The sequence below is a fragment of the Dipodomys spectabilis genome, unplaced genomic scaffold (assembly GCF_019054845.1).
Source record: "Dipodomys spectabilis isolate Male_0828 unplaced genomic scaffold, ASM1905484v1 ptg000034l, whole genome shotgun sequence".
Classification (NCBI taxonomy): Eukaryota; Metazoa; Chordata; class Mammalia; order Rodentia; family Heteromyidae; genus Dipodomys; species Dipodomys spectabilis.
In genome coordinates, this window is record NW_024870711.1 from 4,224,783 (window position 1) to 4,243,089 (window position 18,307).

The 18,307-nt window shown below is 40.0% G+C and overlaps 1 protein-coding gene and 1 gene segment (V, D, J or C); both read left to right on the plus strand.

Moving 5' to 3' along the window:
- LOC122105764 overlaps window positions 1–18,307 on the plus strand; it is a 152,857-nt gene that overhangs the window by 59,429 nt on the left and 75,121 nt on the right.
- On the plus strand, window positions 10,174–13,504 carry LOC122105770 (anionic trypsin-2-like). Its single transcript, XM_042677070.1, has 5 exons — window positions 10,174–10,213; window positions 11,158–11,317; window positions 12,260–12,513; window positions 12,904–13,040; window positions 13,302–13,504. Exons 1-5 carry the CDS (start codon window positions 10,174–10,176, stop codon window positions 13,449–13,451), a joined length of 741 nt encoding a protein of 246 aa, XP_042533004.1. The 3' UTR covers window positions 13,452–13,504.

Sequence of the window (18,307 nt, forward strand, 5' to 3'; positions counted from 1 at the left end):
TGGCATCTAAAAGATTGTGTAATCAGGCCATAGGTCCCCAAAGGGAATGTTTTACATCATATTTCTTCAGGTTATTGGCTATTTGGAAAAGTAGATAGAATATTGAGTTAATAGTTCTGGTATCATTATTATATTATTATTGCCATTCAAATGTGATAATTTCCCAACCTGGTTACATACAATCTGTTCTATAGTTTTTTATTTTATCAGATCTAGTTTGTTAGTAGTATTTTCCATTCCATTTTTAGTTAATATCTGTACTATTTATTTGCATGAATTTCAGGATTGTCTCCTTTCCAGAATCAAACACTGTTTTCTAATATCCAAGATGCTGGGTCCTCATCCATATTTTAATTGACTTATGTACTTAATTGTTCTTTAGACATGACTCACCTTTCAGATCATGGATTATTTTTAGCATAGGTCTTTAAATATTTTGTTCTGTATTGTCATTGTTAAAGTACCTTCGGATGAATGAATCAAGAGTCAGGTTGCCTTGTTTTGCTTTGTTTGTAGTTTTTTTTGTATATTATGATTGGTGCATCCATTAGCTTGGACTTATTTTCTCCTTTTCCATAGAAATCATTAAGGGAAACATCAACTTATCTGACCTATTCTGCTTGTCTCAGACATATACTAGTTATTGCAAATAAGGGAAACCATGGGACCTATGTTTCTTTCGGCCTGGCCTACTTCACTTAATATAATTTTTTCCAAGCCATTCCATTTCCTGACAAATGGGGCAATGTCATACTGTATTGATGTCGGTATAATTTGTGGAAGGGAAGGGAAAAAACAAATGTTTTAAATAGGGATACAGGTGGACCCATTGCAACAATGAGATATACAAGTTTTTATGTCAAAATGAACTTTACAACTTTGGTGGGGGGGGGGAGGATTAGATGGTGAAGGGGGGGGGAGGATAGGAAGGGGAAACAAAGGAGGAGGGTACAATGCTTGATAAGAAATGTACTCATTATCTTGCCCATGTAATTGTAACCCCTCTGTACAGTATTTTCACAATAAAAAAAGAAATTACCTTGAAAAAAAAAAAGAAATCATTAAGGGAGCAGACTCCTCTTGAAGTCTCATTCCCTAGTACTCCTCAGAGAAGAAAAATTGAAACTCTACAACAGTGACAATATCAGGGCAGCGAAGATGTGGAAATATAATTGGAACAAATTTAAGACAACAGATTTAAGTACATGACTACAATACCACCAATAACTAGAGAAGATAATGGCATAGGCATTGAAGTTAAACTTAATGAACATGAACATGATAATTAAAAAAAGAACAAAAAGGGAAGAACATAGGAAAGGAAAAATAACAACTCATGTCTGGATAGAAGTGAGAAAGTTATTTCACCATAATAAGCAATCTGATCATTGACAATCTAGTCGATACCACTGATGTTTATCACAGAGCAAGGAAAAGAGGAATACATGGTCTCATGCTAGGTAAGGTGGTGATGAACAAACACCAGAAAATTAGTTCCTGTTGCCTTAATTAAAACAGTTGGAAAATGCCAAGGAGCAAATGGGACACTGAACTGTAACTTAAATAAACATTGAAAGGACACTGCTAGGAAATGAACCATGCCCCATATTGGATAAAATTGGAATTGGAGTAGCTAACCACCCATTCATCTCATCTAAGTGTAGAGGGGCTGTTTTCAGATCATAATAACTACTGTACCAGCCTGTAAGCTCATTCATGCTACCTTAAATAAAGGTGATCTCAAGTTCTAAGTAAGAGAAGGACAAAAAGAAAAGACTGACCTCCATTTCTTCTGAGAGTTGTTGGTTAACCCCTGGAATCCAAGCTAGTCAGTAGACTGAGATTGCAGGATTATTACTCAGTGCGACTAGGCAGAATAATCTGTGAGAATGTTATTTCCAAGAACTACCAAAATACTAGAAAAGGGGTTGTGGCTCAAATGGTAGCCATAATTTCAAGTCCTAATACTGACACAAAAACAAACATATAAAAGGAAAATAAGGAATGGAGTAAATAAACAATAATAATGGTCATTTCCTTGCATATTTCTTTATAGATGAGGTGAAAGCATAATAGACCAATGGAAAGTTCCCATTTTATAAGAACTGCTTAACATTGACCAAGAATGCACTTTGAGACATATGTCTGGTGTAATCTAGTACAGCTGCTAAGGCAGGTCTGTCCTTAAGGTGTGAAGAGACAATCTCATGAATACTTACCAGAAAAGAAATGGCACAGGATCAACTTAAGCAATACCAGACACGTCACACTGCCATGCTCACATTCTGCCAGCTCCTTGTGAACATACAGAAGTGTGCTTTGGCCATGTTACTCAGGGATCATGGAACGTTTAGGCACTGAAACAAGGTGTTAAGTGAAATATTAACTCAACATTAAATTTTTGAATGAAAGGCAAATGCCAACTGGAATCTGGACATACATTTTGCCTTCTGGTGACTTCTGGCTTGATGCCCAGACAAACTTGAAGGTGCCACCTGCCATAAGTCTCTCCTCACAACACATTCCACGACTTCTTCTAGCCTTCCAGAATTTAATCATCTTACTTTTACCTACTAGTAAGAAAGAGTGAGTTTTTTTAGTATGTCACCACATTTCACTCTCTGATGGAAATAAAATAATTTCTCTGAAAGTATACAATGAATATATTTATAAAGAGTTCACATTGTGAAGCTCGTACGCATGAGAAGTGGTACGATATTTCAAATATCTGTCAGGCACGAACAGTGTACTCCAGCTTAGACATGAAACTTTCAGAGGGAGTGCAGGGTCTGCAACTGAGATTACTGAGCAAGGATCTCTGGTATGCACAAGGAGGTCAAGATACACCAAGGATTTGATCAGAAGCTACTCTGAGAGACAACATCATATCAGCTCTGCACCAGTGCGTTTTCATTCTATTTCCTCCATCCTCCAGACTGCTCTCCTTCTCCCATTCATGACTAAAATTGGAGATGAGATTGTCCTACTTCACTCAGCGCTATCCAGAACATTTCCACCTTTCCTACATTGTAAATATCATACACAGACTCTTCTCATACCTGTTAGTCAATGCAGCAACTGGCTTGGAGAATTCAGTAGTGACTACAAACATAAAAACAGGCCCTCTTACTAGGTTATAAGACATTAAAGTTGGATTGAGTCTTGGCTATCATAGGTTCAACTTTCCATTTTCGCAGGAAGACTCACCTAGAACTCAGCCTAGTATAATAGCCTGCCTCCATATACAACAGAAAATTCCAGATTGCACCATATTTTGTTATTATCCCTACTATCTGCCAGTTACTCATGTGTGAATCTCTCTTTCTAACTACATTGATCCTTTCATCAAAAAGCAATGTGCCATTGGACAAACCTTTCCTACTATTCAATATAGGTCATATAATGCAAGCTAAAGCTCTTCACTCCTATCGGGGAAGACAGTTTTCTGTATCTTCACAGCAGAGTTCTAGGCTAACCATAATGCTTATTATTAAAGAGCACCCTGATCAGCATGGCCCAATAGGAGGTGAGATCATCACGACTTTGAGGAAGAATCAGTGCATAATACTATTCTTCTATGGGCCTGGCTTATTGAGTCTGGTGCTGATTAAATTTTACCTCCTCTCCTAAAAAACAATGGGCATCCTAAACCTTAGTGAAAAGGAGAGCCAGACAAACCCCAAATCAAGATGCCTAAAGAATCTCAGCCCCTTCTTATCCATTGGTTCTGTAAGTCACATCAATAAAGACCAGAATAAAATCATTTGTAGACTGCAAAGAGGGACTTTAAGATTACTGAAAAGAAACTTTATATTTCTTTCTAATATCTCCATATATACAAACCTTCTATACAGGTGAGTTCCAGGAAGATGGCAGAGGAGAAGCTGGAGTCTAAACAAGTTCTCGCATAGAAAGCAGTTTTAGTGTTCCAGTGAACAGTCCTAGCCTAGAGAATTACACGAAGTGTGCCATTACAGTACAAAGAGTATGGCCAGAGAGGGAAAATCCAGGCAAGAAGACAGATCTCAGCATGTGCCGCCATAGCCGCCATACCTACAACACAGAGAGTCTGGGACAAAGGCACCAGATGTAGTGGGCAAGGATTCTACTCAACACCAGCAAGAACTGACAAGAAGCAGATATCTTCATGCTGCAGATCGCAGACTAGAGACGACCCAGGAACCAATACTCCAGCATATAAACTTGTCATCAATTATTAGACCTTATTCCCCATTGTGTACATACTTAACCCAGAAATTTATTACTCAACTCAAAACCTCTTAGGCTTAAATTCTTTAATGGCAGTATTATCTCTTCCTACCTATATAATTTTTTAAGAACTTTTACTTTTTAGTTTTTCTTGTCTCTATCCCTCCCTTACTCTCATCCTATCCTTCTTAGCTCAATATCACTTCTTTACACTTGTATAATTTTTAAGTGTTTCACTTTTTAAATTTAAATTTTTTGTGTTTTTCCATTTTTTCTTGTTTTTTTTTAAATCTCTCTCCTATCATCCTGTCCAATCCATTTCCCTCTCTGAGATGAAGACTTGCTTAAATTCACTCTCCTTTTACCTCTCCACATCCCTCTAATCCTATTTTTCCCCACATTTCTCCCTAAACCTAATAATTTCTGGTTTGCCAAATTCTTCTTTGCTGTTCTTATCCCATTAATCCATAGTTGTTTGATGTTGAATAGATTGTATATGTTGAATTAGATTGTATCTGCAACCATTTGACTGTGAATCTACAGGACTTTGGTTGATGCTTGCCTTAAAATAGTGTTCTAGCACAAAATTGGTGTTACTTTCATACCAAATGGGCAGAACAAACCAGAAAAACACAAGAAAAATGGCAAGTCCAGGTATCTCAACACCCACTCATGATAATCAGGTGACAGAACAGATAACGAATATTCCAGAGGAGAGTTCCCAAAAAGCTCTACACACACTACTGGTAAACAGGGTGAATGAAAAGATTGAAAACTGCAAAGGACTCAGCGGGAGCATGATAGGAAGAGAGAGGAGGCAAACCAAAGATCAATACAGGAATCTCATGAGTGTGAGGAAGCTACCCAAGATTGATATAGGAATTTGAGAACACTCAAAGAGAAGTAAAGGAATTGCATGAGCAGGTGGAGAACAGTCCAAGACAAAGGCAGGAATTGTGTGAGCAGGCTGAGAACAGACAAAGAGAAAGTCAGGAATGGTGTGAGCAGGCTGAGAACAGTGAAAGAAAACTACAGGAATTGCATGAACACGAGGAAGCTAATCAAAGAGTGATACAGGAATTGTGAGAGCAGGATGAGAATAGACAAAGATCAACAGAGGAATTCATGGAATAAATAACAGACAGCTGAAAGAATTCAGGGAGACCATATAGGGAATGCTGATTGGAACCCGACAGAAGGAATGGGAGTCCAAGGACACCGTAACAAATCAACTAAGTGATTTGAGAATAAACACTGAACACCAAATTAAGTAAAGAAGTTCATACAAGATCTAAAACAAAGCTCCAACAAAGAATTTGAAGGCATCAAAGCCAATCAATTAGAAGGAAAAGAAATAAAAAGCAATGCAGAAATTTTTGAGTAGGTTACACCATGCAGAAGATCAAATCTCGAGGATTGAAGACAGCTTAGATATTATAGAGAAAGAACGTACAACTATCCAAGACAAATCCAACAAATATGATAGATTTATTCAACATTTGGAAGATATCATCAGAAGGCCTAATCTGAGGATAATGGGTGTATAGGAGCATCTAAAGACAGAAGTTAATGGTCTAGGAAATTTGTTTAACAGGATCGTAGCAAAGAACTTCCCAAACATGCAAAAAGATAGGCCTATTCAGATACAAGAAGCTTTTAGAACCCCAAATAGACCAGACCAGAACAGGACACTCCACTGTCACATCATAATCGGCACATGATCAATTCAGACCAAGGGACCTGAAAGCTGTCAAGGAGAAAAGATCAATCACCTATATAGGGAAAACAATTAGAATCACCTCAGATTTCTCAGCAGAGACAATTAAAGCAAGAAGAGCCTGGAATGATGTATATCGTGCCCTAAAGACAAACAATTATTAACCAAGAATGCTGTAACCAGCTAAACTCTCTTTCATAACCGAAGGTCAAATAAAATCCTTCCACAGCAAACAAAAACTGAAACAATATATCTCCATCAAACAGCCCCACAAAAGATACTTAAAGATGCCCTACACATAGAAAACCAACAAGACCACAATAAAGGCCAAGAAACCAAACCCAAACTGAGAATCCAAGAACCATAGGAAGAACCCAGTTGCCCCATCCCCCAAGAAGGTGGATAAAATGACAGGAACTCCCAAATACCTCTCAGTCCTATCTCTCAACATTAACGGACTTACCTCTCCAATTAAGCAACATAGACTGTCTAGTTGGACTAAAAACAAGATCCTTCTATCTGCTGCCTTCAGGAGTCACTCCTTGCCCATAAAAACAAACACATTTTGAAAGTGAAAGGCTGGAACAAAATCTACCAAGCAAATGGCCCCCATAAACAGGCAGGAGTTGCAATCTTAATATAAGATGAAATAGACTTCAAATTAAAATTAGTGAAAAGAGATAAAGAAGGTCTCTACATACTAATTAAGGGATGTCTCCTTCAGGACGATATTACAATTCTAAATCTCTATTCACCAAACAATGGAGCACCCAAATTTATCCAAGAAACACTACTTTCTCTCAAATCTCACATAGATCCAAAGACATCAATTGTTGGGGATTTTAACACACCACTATCCCCACTAGATAGATCAACTCGGCAAAAACTCAACAGAGAAACCACAGATCTAAACAACTGCAAAATCAATTAGATTTAACAGACATCTGCCAAATATTTCACCCAGCAGCATCAGCATACACGTTTTTCTCAGCAGCACATGGGACATTTTCCAAAATAGACCACATATTAGGCCACAAAGCAAACTTCTCCAAATTCAGAAACACTGAAGTTATACCTTGCATTCTCTCAGACCACAAGGGAAAAAAATTAGAACTCTACACCAAAAGCCACCAAAGAGTCCTATAACACATGGAGGCTGAACAACACACTGTTGAAACACCAGTGGGTCAGGGAAGAGAGTAGAAAGGAAATTAAAATGTTCATAATATTCAACAAAAATGAACACACAAATTACCAGTTCCTCTGGGACACAGCAAAGGCAGTATTCAGAGGCAAGTTTATAGCTCTGAGTTCCTATATCAACAAATTGGAGAGATCTGAAATCAATAATTTAATGAGACATCTGAGCCTCCTTGAAAAAGAGCAGCAAGATAAACCCCAATCTAGTAGATGGAAATAAATAATTAAAATTAAATCAGAATTAAACGAATTAGAATCCAAAAAACCATAGAAAGAATCAACAAAACTAAGAGTTGGTTCTTTGAAAATTTTGACAAAATTGACAGACCCTTAGCAAATCTTTTTTTTTTTTTTGGTCCAGTTGTGGGGCCTGAACTCTGGGCCTGGGCGCTGTCCCTCAGCTCTTCAGCTCAAGGCTAGTGCTCTACCACTTAAGCCACAGAGCCACTTTTGGCTTTTTTCTTTTTTTGCTTATGTGGTGCTGAGGAATCAAACCCAGGGCCTCTGGCATACAAGGCAAGCGCTCTACCACTGAGCCACCTTCCCAGTCACCTCTTAGCAAATCTTATCAGAAAAAGAAGACAGCACACCTAAAGAAATAAACTCAGAGATGAGAATGGAAATATCATCACAGAAACAACCAAGATTCACAACATTATAAGGGAATACTTCTCAAATCTTTATGCTAATAAGTTTGAGAACTTGGCAGAAATGGACCTTTTCCTAGCAAATATCGACATGCCGAAACTAAACCAAGATGAGTTAAACCATCTTAACAGGCCCATATCAAGCCATGAAATAGAAACAGCAATAAGAGCCCTTCCATCTAAGAAAAGCCCAGGACCAGATGGATTTACAGGGGAATTCTACAAAGTCTTCAAAGCAGAGCTCACAACAATACTCCTCCAACTCGTCAATGAAATTGAAAGAGAAAGCTCACTACCGAACACATTCTATGAAGCCATCATAACCCTCATCCCAAAACCAGGCAGGGACTCATCAAAGAAAGAACTATAGACCCATTTCTTTGATGAACATTGATGCAAAACTTCTCAAGAATATTTTGTCCAATCGACATCAACAATTCATCCAAAAAATCATACACCACGATCAAACAGAATTCATTTCAGGGATGCAAAGCTGGTTCAATATATGCAAATCAATTAATATAATTCATCACAACAACAAGAGCAAGGATAAGAACCACATGGTTATCTCAATAGATGCAGAAAAGGCATTTGACAAGATCCAACACCCTTTTATGATGAATGTTCTGGAAAAACTAGACATCCCGAGAACATTCCTCAATACAATGAAGGCTGAATATGACAAACCTACAGCCAGCATTAAACTTAATGGTGAAAAACTAAAGCCATTTCCTCTTAACTCAAGAATGAGACAAGGATGTCCACTCTCTCCACTTCTCTTCAATCTAGCTACAGCAATAAGACAAGATGAAAACATAAAGGGATCCAAATAGGGAAAAATGAAATAAAACTCTCCCTCTTTGTAGATGACATGATTTTATATTTAAAGAATCTCATGGATACCACTCCTAAATTACTCAAGCTGATTCAAAACTTTGGCAAAGTAGCATGGTATAAAATTAACCCTCAAAAATCAATGCCTTTTCTGTATGCCAACAATGAGAAAAGTGTGGCTGAAGTCAGAAAACCAACTCCATTTGTAATAGCCCCACAAAAAATAAAATACCTAGGAATTAACAGAAGTGAAGGACCTCTATGATAACAACCTTAAAAACCTGGAAAAGAAAATCAAACCAGAACTTAGAAAATGGCAAAACCTCCCATGCTACTGGATTAGAAGGATCAACATTGTGAAAATGGCAACACTTCCCAAGGCTATCCACAAATTCAATCCAATACCTATCAATATTCCAACCTCATTCTTCAAGGAAATAGAAGAGGCAATCCAAAAAATCATATGGAACAATAAAAGACCCTGAATAGAAAAATGATTCTTAACAGAAAGAAAAGTCCTGGAGGAATATCAATACCAAATTTCAAACTCTACTACAAAGCCATAGTAATTAAAACAGCTTGGTACTGGCACAGGAACAGACTTAAGGACCACTGGAATAGAACTGAAAACCCAAAGATACATAGGTCCCATGGTTTCCCTTATTTGCAATAACTAGTATATGTCTGAGACAAGCAAAAAAGGTCAGATAAGTTGATGTTAGGGGAATGAACCCCAAGATAAGTGTTCAAATGGTTTTTTTTTCTTTCTTGTGATTGTAAAATATTTATAAGATGATTTCTTTGTTGTTTTGTATGTCCCTCTCCCATAGCATAACCTCTGCTTTCATTGTATTTGCTGTTGGTATAATTTGTGGAGGGGAAGGGCAAAAACAAATCGTTTAAATAGGGATACAGGTGGACACATTGCAACAATGAGATGTACAAGTCGTTATGTCAAAAAATGAACTTTACAACTTTGGCTGCGGGGGTAGGAGGAGGTGGGAAGGCGGGAAGTGGGTGGGAGATGGGAAGGGATGGGAAGGAGAAACAAAGGAGGAGGCAAAAATTCTAGATAAGAAATATACTCATTACCTTGCCCATGTAATTGTAACCCCTCTCTACGGTACTTTTATAATAAAAAAAATTTAAAAAGACGAGAAAAACCCTGCTATACACATGCAAACTCTCTGAAAATAAACGATATAACATACCAGGAGTTCAGGGAACATAAATATCCACCACAATCTCCTTATTCTAATTTCTTATCATCTTGCCTAATAAACACCAGATGTACAGGAGAGAGCTTCAATTCTAATTTCTTGGTATCATCTACAAAGGCTCCATCGAAAAACAAGAAAGAAAAATTGTTATTCTCCTATGCACTCAAGAGATAAGTTCCCTTATCACATTTATGTCACCAATCCAAAGACTGACCAAATATATCACAGGTGAGGTAGTGGGTAAAGATGCAGGTGTGATTTTTGAGGGTGGGGCTTGGTTCTCTCCTCTGCATCCTGGGATTATAAAGACAGGTGTGGGTCACTGTGCACTTACCCTTCTCACACCATGAGTGCACTCCTGATCCTGGTCCTGGTGGGAGCTGCTGGTGAGTTCCATGCTTTGCTTTCCACACTGCCTTCTCCACACCAGGAGAACATGTGCTCTCTTGGTATTGCTGCACTCATCCTGCCCACAATCTTTTATTCCATTAACCTCTTGATGTCTCTGCCCTCCCTTCTTCATGGCTCTAGGCTGCTTCTCTCTAACCTTCTATCTGAGCTCACCTGCACTCCCATCACTCATCTGATTCAGAGCTCTGATCATAGTGATTGCAAAGCTAGGTCAGGTGGAAGTTGTCCAGGACATACATCAGTTGGTCGGCGTTTGGGTCCCAGCAACTCTGTCACTACTACAACATAAATCTTCTGAACATCAAATTCATGGACAGAGATTGAATATCAAATTTTGGTGTCTATACACCATTGCAATTATGAATTCATGTGGAAAGGCTCCAACATATATATATACAGTTCCAATTCATGGATAACATGATGATCACTAGCTATGTAGGGAAGCTGAACACTCATTGTTATCTTAGCAAATAGACATGCTTCCCCACGCTTTCCTAAGATCTCTGGGGCTACAATGTGTTGATCCAGACTATAAAGATTGGAAGATTGGAGGAGAGTAGATGCATCCAGATCTATATAGCCAGAACACATTCCTAGCCATGCCCGGCCATTCTGTTACTCATGGGGAATCAGCAGTGACAAGAGCAGACAACTGAGAATTGCTAGGGAAGAGCAGTGCATACGGCAATGAAATTCTCAATGCTACCTGCTTCATAGGTGTCCTGTGTCCTCATCTTGAAGTTCTAGAAGGGAATTATAACCTTTTCCTGTCTAGATGACACAGACATTTTGAACCACTAGATTCTGTGAGCCCAACACTTAGACTCTAAGGGAGCAATAGGAAGGAAGCAGACACAGGTCTTTGGCTACACTCTCTTCATACAGCTAAAGTGATTCCTCTTTCCTGTCTCCACCCTAGCTGCTTTTCCTCTTGATGACGATGACAAGATCGTTGGGGGCTACACCTGTGCCCCCAACTCCGTGCCCTACCAGGTGTCCCTGAACTCTGGCTACCACTTCTGCGGAGGCTCCCTCATCAATGACCAGTGGGTGGTGTCTGCAGCCCACTGCTACAAGTCGTAAGTATCAGACAACACATGGCTGCACCCACAGTCTGGTTTCTGCAAGGGTATGGGTCCTTCCAGAAAAGAGCTGCAGGGAGCGGATGAGTGTGTGAGGTGATGTAGAGGAGAAAAAGTTATTGGCACAACTGATTTCACAAGGTTGGGGTGATAAGGGACATGGACTAGGAAGCTTCCCACAATGCAAATGAACACACAAGAGATGCTGGTCAAAAAGGCAGCAAAGCAATGTGGTGCAAGAAGAACCAGTCAGGACTCCAGCAAGGAAAATGTGCCAGTATGATGAAGAACCTGAGTTTTCTATGCAGGAAACACAGTCCAAGTTTTGAAGCTGAAGGCTAAATATGTGTGAGCTTTAAAGGTTTTCTCCTTCTGCTCTTGTCACTGTGTAAGCTGGGGCTGAGAATCACTGTCTGCAACAAGACTTCTCAAATTGGCTGCCCAACCAGGAGCTTTGTGAACACAACAGGTCTCTGGTCAGTTTGCCTTCCACTGTCATGCATTTATTCATTCATAGTGACTGAGAACTGAGTTCTAAATAAGACCCAGAGACTGTTATGGCTGAAGTTCCCAAGGGCACACCTTGATACCCAAGGAATATGACTCACAAAATCCATTTGTATCATAGTGATTTAGGAAAGTTTCAGAGACACCAGGGAATCCTGATTCCCTGTTTTCTGTATAGAGCCCTAGATGGAGGAGAAAGCTTGTGCACCAGTAGTTTGAGATCTGTCCCCAATTGTAGCCCGTGACTTCATCCCTTCCCACCTACTAACTTCTGAGGCAGAACACACCTGTCACTCACACTAGCACACCAGCACTCACCCACCAGCCATGTGCTGCTCCTAGGATGAGGCCTGCTAACCCTTCTAGGCCAATGAACCCAGGGTGTCTAGGGAAATAGAGAATGGGCTCCACCTTGCATCCTTTTCCCCACAGCCGCATCCAGGTGAGACTGGGAGAACATAACATCAACGTCCAAGAGGGAAGTGAGCAGATTGTCAGGGCCGCCAAGGCCATCCGCCACCCCGGATACAACTCAAGGAACCTGGACAATGACATCATGCTGATCAAGCTGTCCTCCCCAGTATCCCTCAATTCCCAAGTGGCCCCTGTGGCTCTGCCCACCTCCTGTGCACCTGCTGGCACCCAGTGCCTCATCTCTGGCTGGGGCAACACCCTGAGCTTTGGTGGTGAGCACAGCCCTTCACCTGCCCACATGCATCTGTCCTCATGTCTTCCAGAACCTAGCATGTCTCTCACTTGGAACCTATTTGATTCCAGTCTGCAAATAGATTGCAAGGCCTGTTACATCCAAGGCTCCTTGGGCACCTGAAAGACATGCTAGCCCAAGGGATTTGACCACTATACTGTGGATAAAACTCATACAGACAGGTGCTACAATTAACTCTTGAAATAAGTAAGAGTGATAGTCACTCTCGTAACATAAACCAAGGTGATGCTTCAGATCCTGGGGTTCTCAGAAACTCTCCATCACATTCAAATGGAGGACTATCTCCCAGGCCTGTCTGACATTTCTCCTCTTTTTTTTCCTTTTTCTTATCATCATATGTCCTTCAAAGTGAACAACCCAGATGAGCTGCAGTGCCTGGATGCCCCCCTGCTGAGCCAGAGTGTGTGTGAAGCTGCCTACCCTGGGAAGGTCACCAAGAACATGGTGTGTGCTGGCTTCATCGAGGGAGGCAAGGACTCCTGCCAGGTGAGTCAGTCCCTTCCCCATCACAACCACACCTGACCATGCTCAGCCCCTCCCTCTGCAATGCTGAATGGCTACAGCGCCATGCAGGGCTCCATTGACAAGTGAGCAAGGCCCATTTGACTGCATGTCCTCTTCATAGTAAGAGCACAGAATGGACCTCCAAGAGAGAGCTATAAGCTAGTCCAGGATGAGGTATTAAGTTCTGAGTGTGAGTTGCTCCATTACTCTTCATGTTCTCATGCAACTTGTTCCTCTCCCCAGGGTGACTCTGGTGGCCCTGTGGTGTGCAATGGAGAGCTCCAGGGAATCGTCTCCTGGGGCTATGGCTGTGCCCAGAAGGATAATCCTGGAGTGTACACCAGAGTGTGCAACTACGTGCACTGGATCCAGGCCACCATCGCTGCCAACTGAAAACCCTCCGGCCCTCTGCAGTCACTATGCCAATAAAGCAAATGTGTCCTCACTGTCGGTGTCTGTGCCTTCTCTGCCCAATCCCTTTGTCCAGGAAAACATCCTGAATGAGTTCTGGAGGTGAGAGATGAGAGGAGACACTTAGTTCCCAAAATATGTGTTCTAGGACCAGATGGAGAGATGGTAGCTAAAAATAATAATAATAGAGGACAAAGATCTGTTCTATCAAGAAGGACTTATTTCATGAATGTGATATCTCTGTAAATATCTTCTGGCTGCTTAATGTGACTTAGAAAAGGAAATTTGGAGAGAGACTACAAGATGATATCTTAGAAATCCCCAGCACTCACAGTTTTTTCTGGGGTTAGAATCAGGAGAACAGCGACTAGGGAGGTTAGCTGTGAACCATCAGAGACTGATAACAATTCAAGAGGCTTTATGGAGCCAAGGAGGGAAAATGAATGCTGAGCACTGACCATAGGGTTTTAACAGTGAAGAGTATTGGAGTAGAGACCAAAGAAAGGAGTAATTCAGAAACTCATTATAGCACAGACCTCAGCTCCCCGGCCAATTGCAGACTAGACATACAGGAGACCAGGAATCTCATTGTAATCTGGCACTGACTAAGTTCTCCCTTCTCCATAACTAGAACTGGGAGCTACCCACAGAACTACAAAGTTTTGTCTGAGCTAACTTCTTTACAAGGTCATGACATTACCCTGTGTCTAGTCATCCAGTCCAGCAAAGACACATTGAAACCAGGACATGGCCCAGACCCTCAGGCTCAAAATCCTGAGTGCTCGCTGTGCTCAGAGGCCATGCTGGGAATCGGAAAGGATAATGGTCCTCTTCCATTTAGGACCATAAACTGGGGAACCAATGGAAGAAGAGGAATGAATGATTCCAAGCCATGATGTCTCCCAGAACTGTGCAGAATACCAGAATGGCAGGTGAAAATTATATGCAATATGTTATGGTGCTGCCACATTTTTCTTCTTTTTTCTTTTACTGTGAAAATACTATACAGAACGGTTACAATTACATGGGCAAGGTAATGAGTACATTTCCTATCAAGCATGTTGCCTCCTCCTTTGTTTCCCCTACCATCCCTGCCCATCACCCACTTCTTGCCCTGCTTCCCTCTACCCCTACCCCAAAGTTGTAAAATTCATGTCAAAGAATGGAAAACAGTGTTTATAAAAGTTAGCACTTATCTAAGAAAGGGTATGAACTGATAGGACAATGAAAGACCAGAGACACACAGAGATCTGAAATACCTGAGAGAATGTGACATGGCACGTGGAAGGTAAGAAAGCACACTGTGGTACTGACAGGACCAAGCACGGAGTATTGTCTGGGCAGAGAGAGTAAGACTGACAAGAAAGGAACTTACAAAACACATGCACTGCATCCTGCAAAAGTGCAACCTCACCAGACAGCTGACCTGCAATCTCAACAGTGAACTGCACTGGGGTCATTGTCTCTTCTCCCAATGTACAGCACCACTGCACTGTTCCAAAATTACCCGACAAAGCTCTTGTCTGATCCTATAGCTTTGGGAGTCAGAGGTTTCAGTATTTTTTTTCTTCTCTCTAGGGACCTGCAATAGTAAAATGTTGGCAATGCTCTTGGAAGGGGCTAATTCTATGGAAAGTTTGGGAAAAAGAAAACATCACAGAGTTCCTTGCAGTAGGAAGCCAAGCTGAGATATAAAAAGCTACAATGATTGCTTGCCATCAGTAAAGATCATCAATTTGGAGAGCAATTTCAGGAGGGAAAAACAGTGTCAGGAATCTGTTATATGGTAGAATGAAAGAACACCACAAAATGCATGCAAGTATAGAAATGATAAAAAAAAAAATACTTTCAATGTAGAGCTTCTTCATGGCTAACATCCAGCTGACATCATAGAATGCCACAGAAACCCAAAGCAGAAGATCCAGTGTGAATTCTCTCATAGGAGAGCATAGAGGAAGCAACACAGAGTGCATGGCAGCACATGCAAATCTGCTGGTTCTGAGAACATGTCTGCTGACGTCCCTGGGTCACTAGAAGGGCCATACAAACAACGAAGCAAAAGGTGCATAAGTCACAGCCTGTGCTCTCTCCAAAGGCAGCATAGCCAAACAACCATGAAGAGAATATTTAATTTAGTGTGGTTAAGAACTTTCACACTCATCCTCACAATTCACTGTCTTGTTAGGCAGAAAATCAGTTTGAATATTATGATTGTTGTTGTCATAGTTGATTGTTTGGGTGTGATTCTGTGAAAGGAAGGAAAGGAGTGAATGTTCTGGAGAATGCTGAGCAAAGTGGGAAAAGCTCTCCTCCCATAATGGTGGCATCGTGGTTGGCAAGCTGTCTGGAAGACAGATAAATAGTGAATTTGTAAAAATGCCAGTGTGGGATCACAGTATAACTTCTGCTCCAATACAAAGATGGCTGTGTCATCTTTTCCAACCTGCCATAGCTCTCAGCTCTGTGCCCCTTACCATCTAATGTTTGGATAACTCTTAACTAAATTCAGAGAACTCTGATTGTCTAAGGCCAAACACTTAGTATGAGCTTTTCCACAAACAGCAGTGGTACACAAACTTGAAGTTATTATTCACAGAAGTTTTAATTATGACATATGTAGAAGATAATTATTCTCACTATAGGGGAAGAACTTGGCTCAGAAGAATTCCTTTTGTCTAATCCTAAAACAGTGGAGGAATAGTGTTAAGACTAAAGGAAGAGATGGAAAATACACTGAAGTGTGTGTGGGATATGTGGCAGCTGGCATCTAAAAGATTGTGTAATCAGGCCATAGGTCCCCAAAGGGAATGTTTTACATCATATTTCTTCAGGTTATTGGCTATTTGGAAAAGTAGATAGAATATTGAGTTAATAGTTCTGGTATCATTATTATATTATTATTGCTATTCAAATGTGATAATTTTCCAACCTGGTTACAATCTGTTCTATAGTTTTTTATTTACCAGATCTTGTTTGCTAGTGATATTTTCCATTGCATTTTTAATTGATAACTGTTCTTTTTATTTGCAGGAATTTCAGGATTGTCTCCTTTCCAGAATCAAATACTGTTTTCTAATATCCAAGATGCTGGGTCCTCATCCATATTTTAATTGACTTATGTACTTAATTGTTCTTTAGACATGACTCACCTTTCAGATATTGGATTATTTTTAGCATAGGTCTTTAAATATTTTGTTCTGTATTGCCATTGTGAAAGTATCTTTGGATGAATGAACCAAGAGTCAGGTTGCCTTGTTTTATTTTGTAGTTGTTTTTTTGTATATTATGATTGGTGCATTCATTGGCTTAGACATATTTTCTAGTTTACATAGAAATCATTAAGTGAGCAGCCTCTTCTTGATGTGTCATTCCCTAGTACTCCTCAGAGAAGAAAAATTGAAACTCTATAACAGTGACAATATCAGAGCAGAGAAGATGTGGAAATACAATTGCAACAAATTTAAGACAACAGATTTAAGTACATGACTACAATACCACCAATAAATAGAGAAGATAATGGCATAGGCATTGAAGTTAAACTTAATGAACATGAACATGATAATAAAAAAAAGAACGAAAAGGGAAGAACATAGGAAAGGAAAAATAACAACTCATATCTGAATAGAAGTGAGAAAGTGAGTTCACCATTAATAAGCAATCTGATCATTGGCAATATAGTCAATACCACTGGTGTTTATGACAGTGCAATGAAAAGAGGAAGAGGTGGTCTCATGCCAGGTGAGATGGTGATGAACAAACACCAGAAAATTAGTCTCTGTTGCCTTAATTAAAACAGTTGGAAAATGCAAGAAGCAAATGAGACACGGAAACTGTAACTTAAATAAACATTGAAAGGACACTATGCTTGGAAATGAACCATGCCTCATATTGGATAAAATTTGAACTGGAATAGCTGCCCAGAATCACCCATTCATCTAAGTGTAGAGAGGGTGATCTCAGACCAGTAATAACTACTGTTCCAGCCTGTAAACTCATTCATGCTACCTTAAATAAAGTAGACTGAGATTGCAGGATCATTACTCAGTGCCAGACTAGGCAGAATAATCTGTGAGAATGTTATATCCAAGAACTACCAAAATGCTAGAAAAGAAGTTGTGGTTCAAATGGTAGCCATAATTTCAAGTCCTAATACTGACACAAAAACAAACATATAAAAGGAAAATAAGGAATGGAGCAAATAAACAATAATAATGGTCATTTCCTCGCATATTCCTTTACAGATGAGGTGAAAGCATAATAGACCAATGGAAAGTTCCCACTTTTCATAAGAACTGCTTAACATTGACCAAGAATGCACTTTGAGACATATGTCTGGTGTAATCTAGTACAGCTGCTAAGGCAGGTCTGTCCTTAAGGTGTGAAGAGACGATCTCACGAATACCCATCAGCAAAGAAATGGCACAGGATCAGCTTAAGCAATACCAGACACGTAACACTGCCATGCTCACATTCTACCAGCTCCTTGTGAACATAGGGAAGTGTGCTTTGGCCACGTTACTCAGGGATCGTGGAAGGTTTCGGTGCTGAAACAAGCTGTTAAGTGAAATATTAACTCAACATTAAATTTTTGAATGAAATGCAAATGTCAACTGGAATCTGGACATATATTTTGCCTTCTTGTGACCTCTGGCTTGATGCCCAGACAAACTTGAAGGTGCCACCTGCCATAAGTCTCACCTCACAACACATTCCATGACTTCTTCTAGCCTGTTGGAATTCAATCATCTTACTTTTACCTACTAGTAAGAAAGAGTGAGATTTTTCAGTATGTCACCACATCTCACTCTCTGATGAAAATAAAATAATTTTCTCTGAAA

Excerpts from the sequence above, each read along its gene's own strand:
- LOC122105770 (XM_042677070.1), top strand. The coding sequence starts at position 10,174 with ATGAGTGCACTCCTGATCCTGGTCCTGGTGGGAGCTGCTG. Across the intron at positions 10,214-11,157 it reads GGTCCTGGTGGGAGCTGCTG|CTGCTTTTCCTCTTGATGAC; the intron begins GTGAGTTCCATG and ends TCTCCACCCTAG. Across the intron at positions 11,318-12,259 it reads GCAGCCCACTGCTACAAGTC|CCGCATCCAGGTGAGACTGG; the intron begins GTAAGTATCAGA and ends TTTTCCCCACAG.